The sequence below is a fragment of the Varanus komodoensis genome, unplaced genomic scaffold, assembly GCF_004798865.1.
Source record: "Varanus komodoensis strain SLA01 unplaced genomic scaffold, ASM479886v1 scaffold13_1, whole genome shotgun sequence".
Classification (NCBI taxonomy): Eukaryota; Metazoa; Chordata; class Lepidosauria; order Squamata; family Varanidae; genus Varanus; species Varanus komodoensis.
In genome coordinates, this window is record NW_025335408.1 from 10,042,060 (window position 1) to 10,059,333 (window position 17,274).

A 17,274-nucleotide genomic window follows, 5' to 3' on the forward strand; every position below is an offset into this window, starting at 1 on the left:
TTCTGAGCATTTCTACTTGTTCAAAAATAAGGGAAAGGGTAAAGGTTTCATTAGTTCCTATCCATGGAAATGAACTGTCTTTAAATTGATTACTTTAAATTGAGATGTAGGGGAGAGAGGTGGAAGAATATCAAAGGAAGACACAGCACTGTAGCATTGACACAGAATAACTGCAAGACATACTTCACTGTTGTGTGGCTGTGACCAGGCACCACTGGACAGGAAAGGAAATGCTTCGGTCCAACAAGTGCTTCAGGGGCACCAAGGCGTGATAAACATGAGTTCAGCTGGTGCCAGACTGCAAGAATCCACTGTACAATCTTACACATGGGATCACATGGAGGAGGCATTTTTCCTTTGAACTGAAGAGAACAGAATACATTATTGGTTTAGCATCATTTATAATGTTTTGAAGAAAATAATGTATTACCGCTTGACACATGACATGTAATAAGTAGCTTTTGATAGAAAAGAAGTAGCATAATGTATTTGTTTTTATGTATTCATTCTCTTCATTTGTATATTGCTCCCAAGCCAAAGCTCTCTGGAGGTATGATCCAGTCCACCTCTGCCTGTTCGTTCCTTCTTAGTTACCATTAAATAATGACTGCATGTGTCAATGGCCCACCACAGTTCAAATAGTGCAGACAAACCTTTCACTTTATTTCTCATTATTCTGAAACACAATTCTTTTCAATGCAGTCTGTTTACATGTGGCTGCAAGTAACTGAGTTTGAGTGATCGAGTGCTGAGAAATCAAATTATGCACATGCATGTGAGAACTATTCCTGAGTCCAGAAATACATAATTAGTGGTCTGAAGAGTTCTGGAAGGGCAACTCCAAGCATATTTAAGATGATGCAAACTCAAAACACACAGTAGTTGCACCATGATGCTAATGTAGACTGAACCTATTATATCTGAAACAATGTTGTTTTGAACAGCCAGTAGTAATAACATGAGGAACATTTGTTGACTGTACAAGAGTTATGCTTGTATTCATTCCAGTGCCCCACTGGACTTTACTCAGAAATAAATAATAGCATAACAAGCGTCAAACATTATACACCTTTGCCTTTATTATCAGTATAAGTATTAGAGAAATTAGCTATGTAGTCTGTTTACTGCATCTCAAGAAGTAACAAGGTATATCGTTACAAGCCACAATTTTATTTAGACAAAGGATAACCTGCATGATGCAGCTGCTACTGTTTATCTTGCCAAGACAAGCTTGGGAAACAAGATTGTTGCTCATCTAACTTTACACAAGAGGCATTTGAGACTGCAGTATTCTTTTCAATTAACATCTCATGCAATCTGGGCACACATTCAGATTTTCACATTGCTACTGGCAATGCTCATTCTGTGAAGGTGCACTTGCACATAGAGATAATGTGCTGAATTATAAAGTGATTTGCCTAGATTCCAGCTGAGCTTGGAACTGGCAAACCATAAATGAAGGTCGAAGAAATCTCTGAAGATATGAGTTCAAAGCAAGAAAAAAGGAGAAAGCTCTGGGACAAATAGGAGGAATAACCTATAGTGGATTTAGCCCATATGGCTGAATCAGAACTATATCTGATATGCAGTGGGGAATGTAAGACACTGCCTTGAATTCCAAAAAAATCCAATTTTCAGTTGTAAGCAAATTTAATTAGTCAATTTAATTAGACAAGAGGTAAATTCTGAACCTGAAAACATCAGAAGCAGAAAGTTCCAGGACCATCTGACATCTAGGGCCTTCTCCTAAAGTTGAGGATGTGGGAAGTGGATCTTGCTAGCAGGGTCAACCTCAGTACCAGGCATTTCTGGGCAGCTGCCAGGTTGCCTTTAATTCTAGCGACCATTTAAATTTCCCATAATGTCATCAGAGTAGCATTGCTTCACAGCACTGTGGGAAATTAAAATGTTAAGAAGTTCCAGGCCCCAGGAGCAGCTATACCTTCCAATATAAGGTAAGCTCAATAGGATCAATTAATGGAGGAAAGTCCCACCAGAAGCCCTTTAGCCCTGGAGTTGGCCTTGTTCATTTTCTTATGATAGTGAAAACAAATTAGTATCAAGAGTAGGAAAAGCCAAGAGTGAGCATTACCAAGTCCAGATCACAAATGCTTCTCAACACATTTTGTCAACGGAGAGTCTAATTTTCTCATCCTGGTAGCAGTCAAGAAGCTAATGGACTAGCCAAATTTACTGTAAGAGGAAATGTCATAACCTATTTAAGAGGAAAGTCTAGCCTGTGATTAAATTAGCTTGCACCTGAAATCAGTTGTTAACATAATTGTAAGTTTCCCATAAAAATAAGCTCTTTTGCTCTGTAACCATAGTATCAAGAAAGTTCCAAGTACTAAGATCCCCACAGCATGTCAGGCAACCACCATTAATGACTTCAAATTATTCATTCAATTTTCATTGTGCTGGCTTGCTAATTTGCTGCAGCTCTTTTAGCATGTTTACACACTTGCCCGCTTTTGCTCAGTTTCAGTAAAAACATGTATAGAAAGCAGAAAGCATTCAGGCATCTAACAACGATAGAGATGAGGCCTGGAATATGACTGAAGAAACAAACACAAGTGTTCAGGCAAAGGATAATGCCCCGCTTTGAGGCAAAAGCTAAAAAGGAAATCCTTTCATAAGAAAGAACTCATGTTCTTCCTAATCTCATTTTAAGCAGGGCTTTGTAGCATACACTCAGATTTGAGAGGCCAAGTGTACCAGAAAGAGTCTTATTTTTCCATGCTGTTTTAATGGCTGTATTGTGGACATTTCGCTGAAAGTATCTTTTTAAAAGGAATATCATAATCAGGGCTGTGCATATGACTGCTTAAAACACAGAAGGGTCTGTGCCAAGGGAAGCCAAATTTTGCATCCTGCACTTTTATCTACACAATTTATTCTTAGCCTCATGGGAAGGCTATGTAAGCTGTGCAAGGCAAGTGATATCCTGGCCCAGAAAATCCTACAGAGCAAACATGTGGCTTTGAAGATTTCACCTGACATATCCTAGGCCAGGGAAGGAAGTATGATGCCAGGGGACACCAATGCATCCCCCGGGCATCTTCTTTAGTGCCCATGAGACACCCAATTCTAATTTTTAAAATATGTTAATGCTGTCTGTCACCTGGGACAGCGTCAAACCAAAGTAGGAGCCTCTCACTGCTGATATATTAATTTCCCACAGGTGTTGCTCCTGGGCAGGTTACTTGTCCCTTGTGACTACCTAGGCTCACCCATGGCAGCCATTTTCTGATTGTGCCCACAGGCCCAAAAAGTGTCCTAACCCTTGGTTTAGGCACTCCAATTCCACCCTGAACACAATGATACCGGAATGATTCTCCGGTCACAACAACAACCCCTCACAAGCTTATCTTGGCAAGATTTTTCACAAGGCAAGATTTCTCAGAAAATCATGAGATAAAACTTGGATTTTAACAGAGCCTTTTACAGGAAAGTACTAAGCACTTCTCATTTATGTACTTGGCTGTGGCTGCTTTTGCTTCAGCAGTGCCAAGCAGGAAGGCGGTTTCTCTCCTCTCCACCTCCTGCTTTTGGGCTGCTGCAAACTCCTCCTTTATTTCAGTCACAGTCAGTCATGGTGGTAAGAAGGAAGACACAAGGAGGGCTGGGGGATTCTTGGGTCAGTCAGAATGGGAGCTTAGGTGGAAGGAGAACAAATTAGGCTGTTCCCTGGCTTGCATTAAAGCCCAAGCTGAGAAGAATCACAGTGTTGTGAATCATTAGTGCTGGTGGTCTTGTGCTCACTGGATTTCTTTCCTGCACTCAGCCCTGGCCTAGGAAGTGAGCCAAGCCGAGAGCAGGTCTGCAAACTTTTGGGAATACTAGTGGGCCCCTTCCGTGCACTGAAGTAGTTTCCCTCTATGTATGCAATCCCCAGGCACCAAGCATGATGTTTTCCACCTGCAGGTAGTGCTAGGTGCATGATGTGCACCATGTCCACTGACCCAGTGCATGCACAGCCCACAAGAGCCTAACATTTCCATAAAGATGAGCATGCAGACTGGCCTCACTAGTTATTCCTGTACATATACACTGTAATATGTAACAGTTGGATTTTATTTCTATCAGATGGCTGTGTGGACGCTGCTCTTGCCAGAGGCTCCTTGGGCCTTTTGATTTGACCACAGCATATTCTGTTGCCTGGGTTTGAACGATGCTTTATGAAACCCTACTACAAGCCATGGTGAGGCGGCTTATATACTACCCTGAAGAAATAGTGCTGGGTTCAGTCAACAAGTGAAACCATCATGACTAATAAAACATCGTAGTTTGATTTGTTGTGTGAACCCAGAACATAGCTTCATGCAGAACTGAGCTGAGGAGGACATTTCTTGCCTGCCTGCTTCTGCCACTGTGTTTCACCCACCACAGACAAGTGCGGGGGCTTGCCATGCCCTTCCCAGCACATTGTCCACCTCAACCTCGGCTAGTGCTGCCACTGGTGAGAGAAGTGTTGATGCTGCTGAGAAGGGAGGGAGGGAGGGAGGGAGGGAGAGAGATGGAGAGGAGCTGGCCAGAAGCAGGGAGCTGCACTGCAGTAGGGCCTCCTCCTGGGCAGAGCCTCAGAGACTGGACCCTTTTCTTGTGAACACTGCTAAGGACACTGCCCATTTACCACCTCTTTGGGGACCAGCTGGATCTACATCTGGGTCTTCTGCAGAGTGGTGCTGTTTTTGCCACCCTTTCTATCCATCACTGCAGCCCTCCTCCCCCCACCCAACATTGGTAGTGAGAATGCTGCCACTGGGGAGAGAAAGGAAGGGGACCAGTTGCCACCCCTGCTGCAGCCGCAGAGAAGAGGCGAAGCTGAAGTGGGGCCATGCCTTTTCAGCCTGTTAGCACAGTTTGGGCATTGAGAAGCTTGTTTTTGGGGGGTGGGGGGATTATAGTTGTATTTTACTGCTGCTTCATATTATGTATCATACTATTGTATAATGCATTTCTGATCTGATTTCAGCATTGTTTTTTGTAATTAGTATTGTGGTTTGTTTTGATTCTAGTATTGTATTTTGCAATTGAATTTGTATTACACTGTTTTATTGAGAGCCACCCAGAGAGCCCTGTGGGCTATAGGGTGGCATACAAATATACTGATAATCACAATAATATTTCAAATCCCAACCAGTTGGCCTTGGGTAATTTCTCCAATTCATCCTATCCTACAGGATCATTGTAATGCTTACTGTGAAACACCTTGAATATTCCAAGATGCAAAGTGCACATGAATTGTTCATATTAGGCCCAACTTTTCTACATATCAGAGCACAAAACATGTGCACAAAACATATTAGCTTTCATTTGCAATGGGGTCACAACCTCTTAATCAGGGTAGGCTTGTAGCTCCCTTCTTAATTACGTGTTTAGCAGGGAGATGTCTCTCTGGTGCCATTTGTGGAGCAAGTCACATCTGCTATATCCCCCCCACCCCGCATGCAGGCTCAAGAGCATCTCCCTGTCATCGCAGGCTCAAGAGCATCTTTTAACACTGGGTGTTGGCAGCCACATGAGCTCCACTAAGCAGCAATGATTTATGGCTATACATCAAAGGGGAAAGGATGATGAACCATCTCTTGTTAACTAGGCACCAGGCTTTGGAGCTCTCTATTCTCCGGAGAGGCCTATGGTCAGCAGAAAACCTTCTGCACTGCAGCAGGCTTTTGAATAATCGCCTGGAGGCAAAAAAATCTCACCCTGTGGTACAGAGATAAGAAATGGAAGCCAATATGGACTTGTTTTTTAAAGACAATGAAGAACTTACTGGAGTCTATCAAAGAAACAATTACAGGAGACAGAAAATGGCTCGTTAACACAGCCAGGTGACATCTGTGACCTCCTATAATCCAAGACTGTTGAAAATTCCTACAGGGTATATGGTGTATGAAAAATTACTGGCTTCCTAATGGTTCCTAGAAAAGACACTTAAATCCTATCTGTGTAAGTTTTCCCCCCTCCAAATCACAGCATTGTTATAAAACTATTCTGCAATCATACAGTCTCTCTCTGTTCTTCAAAATGGATCTGCCATACTCCCCTTCTTGTTGTGGTTGTTGTTGCATTTAACAATGTTGAAGATCCTCTCTGATAAACAATGACAAGACTCAAGTCTGTGTGGTTCCTACCTTACTTAAGAGCTTTCTTCGCAAGAACCTTTGCAGGAGGCCATGGATTGGTTCTCCATCCCATCTCAGCTGAACCCAGAGGAAATGTTGTTGAACCATCAAGTCAGAACCTTGAAGCCGAGACTTAGCAATGGTCCCAATAAGGAAGCAGTTCTCATGGAAGTAATAAGCATCAGATACACCATTGGCTAAATATCAAAGCAGAAAAAAATAATCAATAATCAAGATGCTCCTCCATCTCCTAGATATTTTCTAATATAAAGAATCACAACTGAAATAAAATGTCACTAAAATGGTTTACATCTCACTGATGGCTCTTAAAAGAAAAATAGACAAAATGCTTTTTTTCTTTTAAAGTATTTCTGTTTTGTAGCTACCTCTCAAAATATATTCTAATGGAATGAAAACATTTTGTACCTTTTTTTACCATCCAGGGATTCTCAGAGCCACGATTTTCAAGAGGATGAAGGAACTCCCCCAGTAATTCTGATAATGCAGCTTTTTCCAAATTCTCCAAAATCACAATGATTCTGTTACTTACAGAAGGCTGTTTCACAGGGATCAGGCAAGCTGTAAATACAAAGAACCCATTGTGGTTAGCAAAAGAAATCCCCTCTCCATTTACAAAATGCTTTTCATATGATACTGTATCTAAAACAGCCTTCCCCAACCTGGTATCTCCCAGATGTGCTTTACTAGAATTCCCATCTACTCCAGCTAACATGACCCATAGCCACACAGGCTGGGGATTATACGATTTATAGTGCAAAACACCCTGAGGCCACCAGGTTGAGGAAGGCTAATCTAGAGCAGAAAGGAGTACTTTTTTAAAAATGCTTTTTAGCACAGGTGTGGAACCTCAGGCTGGGAGACCAAATCTGGTCATCCTGAGGTCCCAATCAGACCATGCCCCTTTTCTTCAATCACCGGGTTTCCTGGCATATGTGGTGCTTTCCCCCATTCTAAAAGGAATCCCACATCTAAGGTTTTTTTACTGGCAATAACAGCCCTAAACAACCATCTGCAGGAATACTTTTTGTTTTTGTTTTTGGGCCTGTTCCTTCTGCTTTTGGCCTCACCCACCTCTGTGGCCCCCTAAGAACTTCTTCAAAATTAAATTCAGACTTGGGCTGAAAGGGGTTCCTGCCCTGGGCTTATGGTGGAAAAATGTTTGAATTACAAAGCACTGAGGACTGGTAAAAATTTAATGATGGACAATTTCCGTAACCACAGCTAATCAGGAAAAGAGATAGATTAGGTGACTCTTTCACAGGAGAATGAAATATTTATTATTGCAATTATGATGAATGCCTGGCAGAGAAAGAGAGAGAGAGAAACCTAGAAGTTAATTCCATGAAAAGCAGTGTTATTCCCAGTTAAGTGGATATAAAATTGTTACCTAAAGTGATTTAGTCTTTTCTAATAGTGTTGTGCTTTAAGAAAACTGAAATTTTGATTCCAGATCTATTCTTGCATCTGTCAAGAGAGATGGAAAAGTACCCAAAGCTTTAATATTAAAAATCATCTTCAGTTCTAGCTCTAGTAAAATACCTATCCAGTCTCTGGAGTTTTTAAAAAGTTCTATGAAAAACAAAATGCTTTTAGAGTGTTTCTTGTGTAAGCATGATTAAGTATGACTCGTTGATAATAAATCTGCTTATTTATTAAAATCATCTTACCACTATTGATGAATAATTCTGCAAGCTGCTCCTTGGAGAAATCAGCATCTATCTGCACTTTGACTATTTCACAGCTGAATCCTGCAGCCAGTTGCTTGTGCTGTGTTAAAAGTTTTTAAGTTTAGAAAAGGTATAAATATGCCCTCTCTTTTTTTCCAAAAGTTGTATGGTTTTATCTTCCTACCTTCATACAAAGGGCTATCTGATATGCCACATAATCTTGCAAACTTCCTTCTGGACCATGGAAAATAATGTTATGGTACTGTTCCACCTGCAAATAAACACAGTAATATTGATATGCATTTTCCACAGGCCTAATTTTCTACTGGCACCTTTTCTGTAGATGTGAGTGGCCACCATCACCACCAGTACCCACCTGGAGATAAAGGAAACTGCTGACAACAAAGAGGTTAAAATATTAAATTTGATTAATTGATTTGTAATCTGGTTCTAGAACAGGTGAGCCTAATCTTGTTTTCCACTCAAATGTTGGGAGCAAGAAATGCCCTTATGTTTATAAGTACATAATTTAAATATTGTCCCTGTGTTTAAGAGGGATCAGAATCAGTTAAATACAAGATCCAAAGAGCTATTTTAGATGCACCCATGGGCTGGGATATGCTTGGTAGGATTGTTGTTGTTTCTCCCTGTAACCATCAGAACATGTATCATGCCACAAAGTTCCCACTGTCAAAAGTATGTTCTCAAATGACAGGGAGAGCTTCTGGGGGAGAATCCCAAGATTAAGAACCCTTTGCGCAAAATGGGGTCAATTTCATGTGTGGGGAAATTGACAACTCCTTCAACAAGTAGAGAATATGGCTGTGTTGGGTTAATGAAATAGTGCGTGGAGAGGATAAAACTGACAAGGATATTTACAAGTGGTGAATATGTTTCGGTGGAACAACATACTGGACAGACAGACTTTCATTTGTGCACATTTTTTTAAATACAACTTTAGTACAAATTCCAAGATCTTCCTTACACAAATTGTACATGTTGCCACCATTTAAAAAAATTGACCATGCGTACTGGCTCAGCTCACTGCAGACTTTGAGTCAACAACATGGGGGCAAGAAGGCATGGAATGAAATCTGTAGACCTGATCTAGAAAAATCCATCAAGTTTTCACCTCTGCAAATGGAATTCTTGTAAATTTCCAACTTCAGCAGGGTTCTTTTTAGATGCTTAAGACGCCCTGGCAGCCAGCAGTAGGGTAAGAGTTCAGAGTTGTATTCTTCAGAGCCAAGGACCCAGGATAAGGTGTTCTGTACTGCAGTGCGGCTGACACTGCTTCTGCTTTTGCTGGGTGGCTGCTTTTCAGATTCATTCCTCTAGGCAGCCAGATAGAACCAGGGAGAAAATCAAGGTCTCTACCCTTTGTCTTGATCTTGAGTCTTTTAACTGTTTGGGTTGAGCAGTTAAGCCTGGAATATTCATTGTTGTGCCCCCATTACAGTATCTGTAATGTGTGGGTCAGCACACAACCTTTCTGCCACATCACTGTGCATTATGTTATCACCATTTGGCAAGGTCTGAGAAGAGGTTGGCTCTCTTGAGTCAATCTGTGATACACGTCTTGACCCAGAGCATAAAGGAGAAAGTACCTTTATTGTAAGGCCTACTGTACTCTTCCTTCATTGCTGTTAGTGAGGACTGAAAGAAGCAGAGCTCAGTGGTTTGTTTCCCAAAGCTGTTAGGAAAGATGAGAGGTTTACGGAGTGGTAGAAACTGAGGAATACTGATAAGCAAGAGGTAAACTGGTTCTTACCAGCCTGAGATAATTCTGCAACGTCTGAAGATGGATCATAGATGCATAACTCACACTGTGCAGAGAGCCTTCCGCAGGACCTTTAAGAGAAGGGATATGATGAACACATTCTGCACATCCATTGCTTTACATGAGCTGACTGCCACTGTCATCAGGATCACAGGGAGGGGAGACTGGACCTTTCTTTCCCAGTCACAACCTCCTGAAAATCCCCCCATGGCCATGTGGCTTAGTAAAAAAAAATCCCATGGAAGTCTCTGCACAATATGCTGGTTGTATGGGACAACACAAAACAAAATTCTGCAAAACAACTACAATAACAACGCCTACTATTTATTTAGCATTCATGAGCAGTCTTCCCCCAGTGTGTCATCCTTCAGATGTGCTTAGCTACCTTTATTATAATCTCATGACCCCATTGGCTGAAGATGATGACAGCTGCAGTCCAATTCATCTGGAGGGTGCCATATTGTGGGAATGATGCCCTAGAGTGTTCAATCATTTCCTCTGTATACAAGATTTCAGTGGTATCCACAAAGTAAGCTGGTACTATTAGATCATATTTCAAAGTGAGGAATGCTTAAGGTAGGAAACTGGCTTGCATAAGGCCACCCAGTGAATTCATGAATAGGATGAAATCCAAACTGAGGATTCCTTAGCTGGAAAAAAAATCACTATTACATGAAATTAAAATTCTATGCTCAGAATAAATTATATGTAAATTACTCATGTAAGGATCACAAACATGCAGAAGACTTTGGGATTTGCGCTAGATGATACCTTCTCTATTTAATAAAAGTATAATACACATCTGAAAAGAGGTTGTTCTAGAGGGTGTTCTAAAAACTTTTCCTCTTACGGATCATATTTCTTTCTTTTTTTGAGCATATTTAAGGGAAAGAGTTTCATTAACTGGATTTCAAAGCTTAATATGAATTTAATTATTCAAGATGACTACTAGTAGCAATCCATACATCATCTGAAACAATGATCATTTATGTAATACATGATGCTAAAGCAGGAATAAATGCATTTACCAAGCAAAAATATGAGTATATGTTCCACCTGGTTCTTTTTCAAAAATTCCCAAGGTGCCTGGGGAAATGTTTGACCTATTGACCATGAAACATTACCTGGTAAAAGAGAGAAAGCTTATCAGAGGCATACTTAGAGAGAGGGCAGGACATACATATCTGAAAATACTTTTAATTATGAGAGAGTACATATTTCACATAACATGCATTTAAATTTAATTGGTGAGACTACAGGAGGCTTCATTTTTGAGCTTAAAGTTTTAACTCATCATTGGTCAAAGAAGATTCTCACATCATATTTCAACACTAAAATAAAATCTGCAAAAGATGGAAACTGGATTTGGTGCAATCCTGGAAGCTTATCCCTTCTCAAATGGTTTCTTGGACTACAATTTACCATACCTGTTACTTCTTATTTGATCATGCTTATATACTTCTAAAGCATAGTGGACCATGCTGGAAACTGAAGCTTTTACTCAAATGTCATTGTGACTAGCTAGATAAAATTGCACATAAACCAAATGTTCACATTATCTCATGGCATCATTTTGGTGAGCACCCACATCAGTGCGTTAAAGCAATGTGTCTACGTCATGGGGAAACTTTCCATGTCAGTGTTGTTGACAATCTCATAGCAAAGGTAACACATAAACTGGGCTGTAATTGGTACTAAATATCAGACACGGCTCCAGACTTGCTGTCACTTTGACTGGCAGGCTCACAGTTCTTCAGTAGTTTGTCAGATCTCAACGGTAGGCAGCTGTGTCAAATCATATTATATATTGTCTATCTCTTTTATATACTATATAACTGTCCTTCATATTATGGCACCAGGATGGTTTACAAAATGCATTGTTTGTAAATGTATCAACAAAAAACTCTACAAAAGACACATGAAATAGGCAGCTCCTATTTCAAATTTTAAAGCAATTTAAAATGCCTGAAAAAGCAAATGGATTGGACCAATTATAAGAAAGAATTTAATGTCATCCCCAGTTGCATCTCCACAGGGAGAGGGTTCTACATCAGGGCATCACATGTGATCACAAAATGTCCTGTGAATACTTGGAGAAAAGACCTTTCTCTGAAAGGCACAAGCAAGGTGAGCTAGAAAGAGCTAAACGTTCAGAAATTTGGGACCTAAGCTATTTATATGAGAAGCTTAATTCATATCTATGTAGCCACTGTGGAACCAGATATGAAAGCATATCGGAGTCTCTCTGATGAGGTTTGAGGTTTGGTGCCTCTCACCTAATACTTTGATACTTTGAGGTTTGGTGCCTCTCACCTAATATCATGTATGTATAATATTTGCCTTTAAAGATAAAACCTTCTCAAGGTAGCCTACAAGACAAAAACACACATTCACTGGTTTATTCCCTGAAAGCATCTCATCAGGGTCTGATGTTGGCCTTTTGAGTAATTACTACACAAGCAAAGGAACTTCACTACTTTGGTTTGCATATAACAGACCAAGGATTTGATGTTATATGGACAAGCCTCTGAAAGTCCAAGCAAAACTGCTCTTGAGTTACCTCTCCACACTCATGCAGCCAGGAAAAACAAACCATGATTTAGTTTCCTTTCCCCTGTTCCTGGCTTGTCAGTGCATACAAACCAGGAATTGTGGTTTAACACAAATACTAGTCAATAACTAAAGGAAGCCAATAAGAAACACTGTTTGTTTAACTAACTGCAGTTTGTGATGAATCACAATTCCTGATTTACATGTAATAACAAACCAGGAACTGGGAAAGGCAAAACTTAATTGTAAGCTTTACTTGTACATTATATTAACATAAGGTGTAAAGAGTGTTGAAATCTGGATTGTGATAATGTCCACACCCATCCCTGCAAACAAACCAAACATTTGTGACCCAGCTACAAACTACAAATAGAAGTCACGATTTATGGTGGGCTCACAAAATATGGTTTTGTCAGTTTTGCATGTTGTGCTGTGAGATGCACAGCAAGGGCAGAATGAAAACGAAACTACTCTGAAGAGAAAAATGAACCAGAAGAAAGGAAGTAATCAGGATGTGTATTCATGTCCACAAGAGAATTTATAGCTAAAGCAGGAATCCATGGCTTGGCATAAACTATGATGACATACAAGCAGAGCCATCATTTATATCTTCTCCCAGCTGTGCAGAAGGGTAGCATGGGAAGCATGTTATTATTATTAACAACTCTAATTTTATTACTGCCTGATAGCCAAAGCTGATAGCTTTACGTGGACTCACAGAACCTGACACATATAACATAAAGCCATAGTTTAGCAGAGCAAACAAACTTAGCTTTTATATTCCACCAGCACATTGCATAATTGATTCTGTCAGCCTCGACTAAGAGCTGACACAAACCGTACTGAATACACTTAACCAAGGTACTTGCTAAATGTCATGCAACCTGAAAAACAGGAAAGTTTTGTTTTTCTACAAAGTAACAGACTGATAGTTACCAAGTTTGATGGATAATATACTGCTCACAGTGAGGCCAATGCTGGATTCTGGGGTGTTATTAAGTGTCAAGTCTTCTAGGCTCCTCCATTCATCAGAAGTGATTGCCTGGAAATGGTTTGTCACCGCCTGGCTCACTGCTTTTGAAAAATCATCCCAGGCTGTCTGCTTGCGGATGTTTAACACACACATGGTGTTTTCCATTTCGAGGTCCTCTGCACCACAGGAGGCTGGCTCTACCTGGCTAACTGTGATCCGTAGTGGTACTTTGAGAGCATCTGTTTCAAGAGAACCAGAAAGCTTGAATATAGCAAAATCTGCACACCATGACACAGCTACTGAGAAGAAACCTGTCCCCTTTGTCCTGACACAAGGCAATTTGCAGGGTGGGCGGCAGCGTAAAGAAAGTGGTCACGCTGCATCGTATGTGTCACACGCAGGTGGTGTGAGGGGGCAGAGATAGGGTGGTTAAAGGCCTACTACAGCCTTTGCTCTCGGTCTCATGCTTGCCGGGGCCTGCCCCCGCCCCCCCGTTTCCAGGGTGAGATGAGCTAGTCCCTCCTTTGACAGCCAAATAGAACAGTTTTACCTGTCAGAAATTTTTGGGTCTATTTGGCACTGGACGCAATTGCTTAGCACGGAGATTGCTTAAGTAGTTTGGCTGGCTTGGGTAGGGATGCTTCTGTGGGAATAGTGTTGCTGGGCACGCACAGGCAGCTTTATGTGACAGGCAAGCTCAGAGGCCTGGGACTCGTGGGCTGTGTAGCCCATGATCAAGGATATGGCTTGTCTTCGGGACCAAACTGCCTCCCGTTCTTGGAGTTGTGCAGTACCAAGCGGGGGTGACACAGAGATGCTGCCTCTCACAATCATGAGGAGCCTAGGAAAGAAGACTGGGAATCTCGCCTGCATCCTTTCTTAGAAGAGTGGCTCATGCAATAGTCTAGCTGCCTGTAAAACAGCAGTCAGAGTCACATCTCGGGATTTGCAGATCCAGGTGGTTGAGAGTCCACCAAAGTTAAATAAAGAGACCCTAGTTCTATTCAAGATCTAGTGCTTGTCTCTTTCTTTGCATTTTCCCCTTCTTCACCTCCATAAGGGTATATATGAACAGTATTCACGGGTACATCTTCAAAGCAAAGTGCATTTTTTTGAATATGACTGCTAGCTTTGCAGATGGACCAGAACATAAATCCAAAAATAACATATAAAGTCAAATAACCATTCTCGTTTTTCATTTTATTGATTAAGCCCATTTAAAACCCTTGCCCCACAAATATCTGACAACCACTTCAGATGTAACAAAATTAATAATTCAGTTGCAAAAAGAACTTCTATGCAAAAGTCATGCACAGATGACTGTCTGTGGCAATTGTGCAGTTCTGTCTTTGCCTGTATTAATTTCTAGCAGGTCTGACTGAAATTCTCCTCAGTAATCATAGGGGAACATTTCACTCTTTTCCACATTAATTCAGAAGAATTGTAATTGGGTACAGTCTATGATAATCTTACTTCAAATTTGATGGAGGGCTCAGGGGGATTTCCCTTTTCATTTAATGCATGTTATGCCATGATGGCTTCCATGAATGGACAGGGTCTTGAACCATTTGTTGATTTTACAAATGAAACCTTTCAGCTCCTATTCTGATTACATGGACTCTCCCATTGAAAAGATGGCACCTTGGAGAACGACTAGTTCAACCCTTTCCTCATGGTAAGATTTAAATGGCAAGATGCAACTAAGCATACCTGACAGATGGCCATCCAACCATTCCTGTAATGTCTCTAGCAAAGGAGAGCCCACTGCTTCCCAAATCTATCTGTTCTACTGTCACACAGCATTTACCACTAGATATTTTCTCCTTATGTTTAGCCAAAATTTGCTTCCTGCGGCTTCCAAACACAGGATTTAGTCTTGTCTCCTCCAGCAACAGAGAACAAGTCTGCTCCGCATTCTGCATGGTTATTCCTCAAATCTTTGAAAATGGCTACTGTCTTTGTCCTTGGTGCTCTCCAGGCTAAATATACCCTAGACTTTAACCATTTCTCATATGAATTGGGTTTCTAGGCCTCTCTCATCCTGGCCACCATCATCTGGACACATTCCAGTTTGTTAATGTCCTTCTACAATGTGGCTTCCAGAACTGGACACAGTCTTCATGCTGATGTTCATAATTAGAGCAAAACCTGTTATTCTGGAATTCATAATGCCAGAGTTAGCATTATTGTCATGGAGACACAATACCTTGACTAAATTTCAACAACACCTGTGAGAATAACCACTCTGGCTTGCCTGTTCACCCAAACATCCAATATCCCAGGTCTTCCAGATATTTTGGAATACAATTCTAGCCACTGTGGCCAATGGTGAAGTATTACAGGAATTGTACTTCAAAAGTAGGGACAGTCTCTCTGATATCCTCTTTCAAAATCATCCCAAACAGACGCTTCATATAAGGGTCAGGGAGAAAAGAAGGAACGAATGAACTAACAAACAGAGGAACTTTGACATAAGTCTTAACTGAAAGAGATTGCACCCATGGCTTATTCAACAGCTCCAGTCACTAGTACCTTTAGGGAAATATCCAGTACTGCCAGTATGCTTGTGTGATTCACCACTAATACAATGGCAGCCTATCAATTCTTGAGCTGAAATGATAGTTTCTGGGAGAAAGCATATCAGCAGAACACACAACTCTGCTGACTTGTCCCATTCTGGAAACAAGCATTTCCAGGTGTGTGTGTGTGTGTTTTGTAAACACTAATTCTTATTGTGCCAATGGTGAGCCCTCTAGAACTCACTTCATGCAGGTGCAGCACCAAATACTGCTCCTAGGATATAAATCAATTTAAATTTGCATGCCAAACTGCACCAATTTTTGCCCTGGTTTCACTGAGTCAAGTGAAGCCTCCCATTTCTTTTTTTGTCCCTTTTTAATAGATTTTGAAAACTGTTAACCTACACAGAACTCCCTTTTATCTTTGCTACACACAATCAGTTGCTCAACATCACGTAGGGAAAAGACAGGAAGGTGGCTGTTATAATGACATATAAAAAGACAGAAATAGACCCAAGAAATGTTCTTAAAAGGCAGTGCTGTTGTAAAATAATAGCAATGGTCATTTTGTACTAAGCTCTCATGATACAACAACCCCTCGGCCTCTTCAAACCAAAAGCAAAAATCCCTACAAGTAACCACAAAGGAGTTCACAGGAATGACCCTTGTGCCCTCGCCCACCTAATTTTTCCTGCTTCTTGAAGTTGTACTCAGTTTTTAGTGGCCATGGATAGAGAAAGAAGGTGCAGAAAGGCCACAGGGAGTCTTCTGTTGCAAGGTCCCTCATTGTGGGGAGAAAAGCCAATCCATTTCTATAGTCCAAAATGCTGAGCAAGGATCGCCGCAGGAGCTTGGAAGTATGCTCCTGCTGCCTAGGCCAGCTCCTTGAATGATGTAGAAGAGTCTGACTCCATTAACACTTCCATTTAAAGTTCCACATGAGATCTAACCCTGGGGATACATCCCTGCAGTGCTAATTTCAGGTGCCAGAAATGCTGTTTCAGCAAATCCACTCTCCAAAGGAGCAGTGATACACATTCATGCTGATGTCTTGCCAAGCCATACAGCTGACAGTGACTGCTGCAAGACCACTCTAATCAGTGAGTTCTGCTGGTGGCCTTCCCCTATCAGTATAAAGGCATCCCCTCAGGGAAAGAGAAAGCTGCCTGTTCCAGGGACACACCTCATGCTCTCAGCAGAGCATGGCTAAACTCTCAGCTAGTCTCCAAGTAGAATCACACAACCTGTGCAGGTTAGGGAATTATTAGATGGAAAAGATCCCTCAGCTTCCGGGTGCTGTGTGACCTCCGTGGGAGGCCCTGAGCTCTGGCCTGTAAAATGCAACTAGCTGTAGCAGCCTTGTGCCCTTGGCTATGATTCCCGTCTCTCGGAGCTAGCATGGCCACTGCTAAGGGCTTAAAGGAGTTGTAGCCCAACAAATGTGGAGGGTCCTTGGTTGCCTCTCCATTTCCCATAGGATTATTTTAGCAATGGTAGGCACGAATTAGATGAGCTCTGAGGTGAGTATGGTATGTTTTGCTCCCCTTTGCACCAGCAGTTCCCATTCTGCAAGAGGGCACGGGGAACTTTGGGCACAGCCTCTAAGTTGGTGTGATAGCAAATAAAATATGCAGAG

At 41.3% G+C, this 17,274-nt stretch overlaps 1 protein-coding gene across 6 annotated transcripts in view; it reads right to left on the reverse strand.

Moving 5' to 3' along the window:
• CTTNBP2 (cortactin binding protein 2) overlaps positions 1-17,274 on the reverse strand; it is a 98,299-nt gene that overhangs the window by 16,512 nt on the left and 64,513 nt on the right. For all 6 annotated transcript variants that reach the window (XR_006413984.1, XR_006413985.1, XM_044423090.1 and 3 more), the window contains 8 exons: positions 13,083-13,358; positions 10,625-10,720; positions 9,588-9,667; positions 8,001-8,087; positions 7,817-7,916; positions 6,555-6,707; positions 6,138-6,325; positions 184-362 (listed from right to left, as the gene is read on the reverse strand). Coding sequence is in view for 4 of the 6 variants with exons in the window: in XM_044423090.1 (XP_044279025.1) it covers positions 184-362; positions 6,138-6,325; positions 6,555-6,707; positions 7,817-7,916; positions 8,001-8,087; positions 9,588-9,667; positions 10,625-10,720; positions 13,083-13,358 (1,159 nt within the window). In the remaining 2 variants the exon portion in view is untranslated. The remainder of the gene's footprint in view (positions 1-183; positions 363-6,137; positions 6,326-6,554; positions 6,708-7,816; positions 7,917-8,000; positions 8,088-9,587; positions 9,668-10,624; positions 10,721-13,082; positions 13,359-17,274) is intronic.